Genomic DNA, 3271 nt, shown 5'->3' with positions numbered 1-3271 from the left:
ATTTATTTCAGATAAATGTAAGAAGTAACCATGGTTGAGTTTCCATTCTTGGCAAACAAGAGAGACTAAAAGGTATGTTTACAGAGGATACTCTGAGCCTCTGAAGCACAGGTCCTCATTCCCAGGGGTATTATTATGCAAGATACAGGGGGTTCTGTGGGCCACTCTTTGCACATGAGCTTTGATGACTGTTCAGACCATAACAACAAAAGGAACATGATAGGGTAAATACATAAGCATTAATATTTGTGACTTTTGTCACTAAAAAGGGAGATATTAGCCAGGCACCTGTGGCTCATGCCTGGTATCCCAGCTATTCAGGAGGCTGAGATCTGAATCATTGTTTGAGTGTAGCATTGGCAGGAAAGTCTGTATGATTCTTATCCCTAATTAACCACCAAAAACCTAAAGGGGAGCTGTGGCTCAAGTAGTAGTCTGAACAAAATTGTAGGGACAGAGTTCAAACCCAGACCCTGAGTTCAAGCCCCAGGACTACCACCAAAATGAAACTTCAATGTATGATGGGAATTTTTTTGGTCATTTGTGGGGCTTGAACTCTGGCTTGGGCACTGTCCCTCAGCTCTTCAGCTAAAAGCTACTGCTCAACCACTTGAGTCACAGCACCACTTCCAGTTTTCTGGTAGAATTGGAGATAAGAGTCTCACAGACTTTCCTGCCCAGGCTGGCTTTGAACTGTGATCTTCAGATCTCAACCTCCTTGAGTAGCTAAGGATGACAGGCATGAGCCACCAGCGCCCACCAAGAGTTTTTGTATATACAAAATTCCCATTGACTTTAAGAGCATATAAAGTCAATAGATTCATGTAAATATGCATGAATTAACTCTCTAGAATTAATATAGATTTGATAGTAATAGTTCCTGCCTATTCTATGCCAAAAGATATAGTAATAATTACAAAGGAGTTTTAAAAATTCAAAAAGAGCCGGGCATTGGTGGGTCACACCTGTCATCCTAGCTACTCAGGAGACTGAAATCTGATGATCACAATTCAAAGCCAGCCCGGGCAGGAAAGTCCGTGAGATTCTTATCTCCAATGAACCACTCAGAAAACTGGAAGTGGTGCTGTGGCTCAAGTAACAGAGCACTAGCCTTGATCTGAAGAGCTGAGGGACAGCACCCAGGACCAGAGTTCAAGCCCCACGACCAACCAAAAAAAAAAAGGAAATAGTGCGTTTGTGAGTGTAGCAAACTCCCTTGACCAACTGTAAATCTACTGGCTTGGTGCATTCTGTAATAATGGAGTAAAACTTTAATAACAATATAGAAAGAGGATATGAATGGAAAACTGAAAATTGTGGCATAACTCATCACAACATGATATAAATAGGAATGTGGAATGGGCTTGCAATAAATATGCCATAAAACACACAAGAAAAGGACAAGAAAACAGAGTAATGAAGTTGCTTAAATTAAACCAGTTGGAAGGAATCCACCCTCCAGAGGATGAAGAGGAAAATCAAGTTCTACTTCATGGAATGCTTAAAGAATTGTAGTTGACCCAGTTGTAGTGGCATATGCCCGTAATCCTAGCTCTCTGGGGGCTGAGGCAGGCAGGATCACAAGTTGGAGTCCAACCAGGGTGAGTTCTATGCTTTATAGTGAGTAGCTTTTTGAAAAAGAAAGGGAGGGAAGGAGAAAGAAAGGGAGAGAAGGAGGGATGGGGAGAGGGGAAGGGAGGGAGGGAAGAAAGGAAGAAGGCAGGGAGGGAAGGAGGGAAGAAGGCAGGGAGGGAAGGAGGGAGAGAAGGGAGGAAGGAAGGAAGGAAGGAAGGAAGGAAGGAAGGAAGGAAGGAAGGAAGGAAGGAAGGAAGGAAGGAAGGAAGGAAGGGAGGGAGGGAGGAAGGAAGGGGGAGAGAGGGAGGGAGGGAAGGAAAGAAGGGAGGAAGGAAGGGAGAAAAGGGAGTGAGAGAGGGAGGGAGAGAGGGAGGGGGAGGAGGAGGGAAGTGGGGAGGAGGGGAGGAGTATTCAATGTTTGATTCAATGCTGTAGAGCCCATGAACACAGGCATGCCATGAAAACTTGCTCTCATGGATTTCCTCTGAAGAGCTTCCTCAGAGCCCCCATGAGGTCCTTGTTCCTCAGGCTGTAGATGAAGGGGTTCAGCATGGGGGTGACCACGCTGTACATCACCGAGGCCGTGGCACTCGAGTGTGAGTTCTGCGTGGCTGAAGAACTGAAATACACCCCTAAGCACGTGCCGTAGAATAGAGACACCACGGAGAGGTGAGACGCACAGGTGGAAAAGGCTTTGTACTTCCCCTGCACGGAAGAGATTTTCCGGATGGAGGATCCAATCTTACAGTAAGAGTAGAGGATGCCCGCCAGGGGCCCACAGAACAAGAACCCTGCTGCAAAGAACATGACCAGGTTATTGGGCATGGTGTCTGAACAGGCCAGCTGGACCACTTGATTAAGCTCACAGAAGAAGTGGGGGATTTCCAAGTCTGTACAGAAGGAGAGCCTCAATACCATCAAGCTCTGTAACAAGGAATTCAGGGCACTCGTGATCCAGGACCCCAAGAGTAGCAATCCACAGAGCCGGGGATTCATGACAACCGTGTAGTGTAAGGGGTGACAGATGGCCACGAAGCGGTCATAGGCCATCACGGTCAGGAGGAAATTGTCCAAAACCCCAAAGAGTATGAAAAAGTATATCTGCATGATGCAGCCTTCATACGTTATCGCCTGGCTGTGGGTCTGGATGTTCACCAGCATCTTGGGGACGGTGGTGGAGGTGAAGCAGACGTCCACCAGGGACAGGTTGGAGAGGAAGAAGTACATGGGCGTGTGCAGACGGGGGTCGGAGATGGCTGCCAGAATGATGAGCAGATTGCCGAGCATGGTGATTAGATACATGGCCAGGAAGAGGCCAAAGAGGATGGGCTGCCATCTGGCGTCCTGTGAGACTCCCAGAAGAAGAAATTCCGAGATATATGTATGATTCTTCAGCTCCATGTAGTTTATATACCTGAAACAGACAGACACACAGACACAGACAGACAGAGACAGAGAGACAGAGATGGGGACAGGAGGAACCAGAGGCAGAGAAAACAGAACAAAGTCAGCACAAACCTCACCTGAAACAAGTGCTTTCATGGATTCCACAGTAAGAAGCAGGTGGCTGTTTTGTGAATGAATCTGCTCCCTGACGATTGCTGGTTTGGATCTTCAGTATCAACGCTCAGCCCTTCCTCAACAGGACCTATATCAAAGATATGAATTGACGGCGTCTGTGGAACACACTGGCACC

The 3271-nt window shown here is 46.9% G+C and overlaps 1 protein-coding gene across 1 annotated transcript; it reads right to left on the bottom strand.

Annotated features, from left to right (window-relative positions):
- Positions 1–2046: 2046 nt before the first annotated feature.
- On the bottom strand, positions 2047–2976 carry LOC138817788 (olfactory receptor 7A40-like). The gene has a single exon (XM_070008466.1). The coding sequence runs from the start codon at positions 2974–2976 to the stop codon at positions 2047–2049; it is 930 nt and encodes a 309-aa protein (XP_069864567.1).
- Between the last annotated feature and the right edge of the window lie 295 nt (positions 2977–3271).

The sequence above is a fragment of the Dipodomys merriami genome, unplaced genomic scaffold, assembly GCF_024711535.1.
Source record: "Dipodomys merriami isolate MVZ:Mamm:240054 unplaced genomic scaffold, mDipMer1.0.p SCAF_70, whole genome shotgun sequence".
NCBI lineage: Eukaryota > Metazoa > Chordata > Mammalia > Rodentia > Heteromyidae > Dipodomys > Dipodomys merriami.
Note: the sequence above shows the minus strand (reverse complement) of the source record. Positions and strands in the feature narration are given on the sequence as shown.

What these genes read in the sequence shown, in the direction of transcription:
- LOC138817788 (XM_070008466.1), bottom strand. Translation starts at nt 2,976, where the DNA reads ATGGAGCTGAAGAATCATACATATATCTCGGAATTTCTTCTTCTGGGA.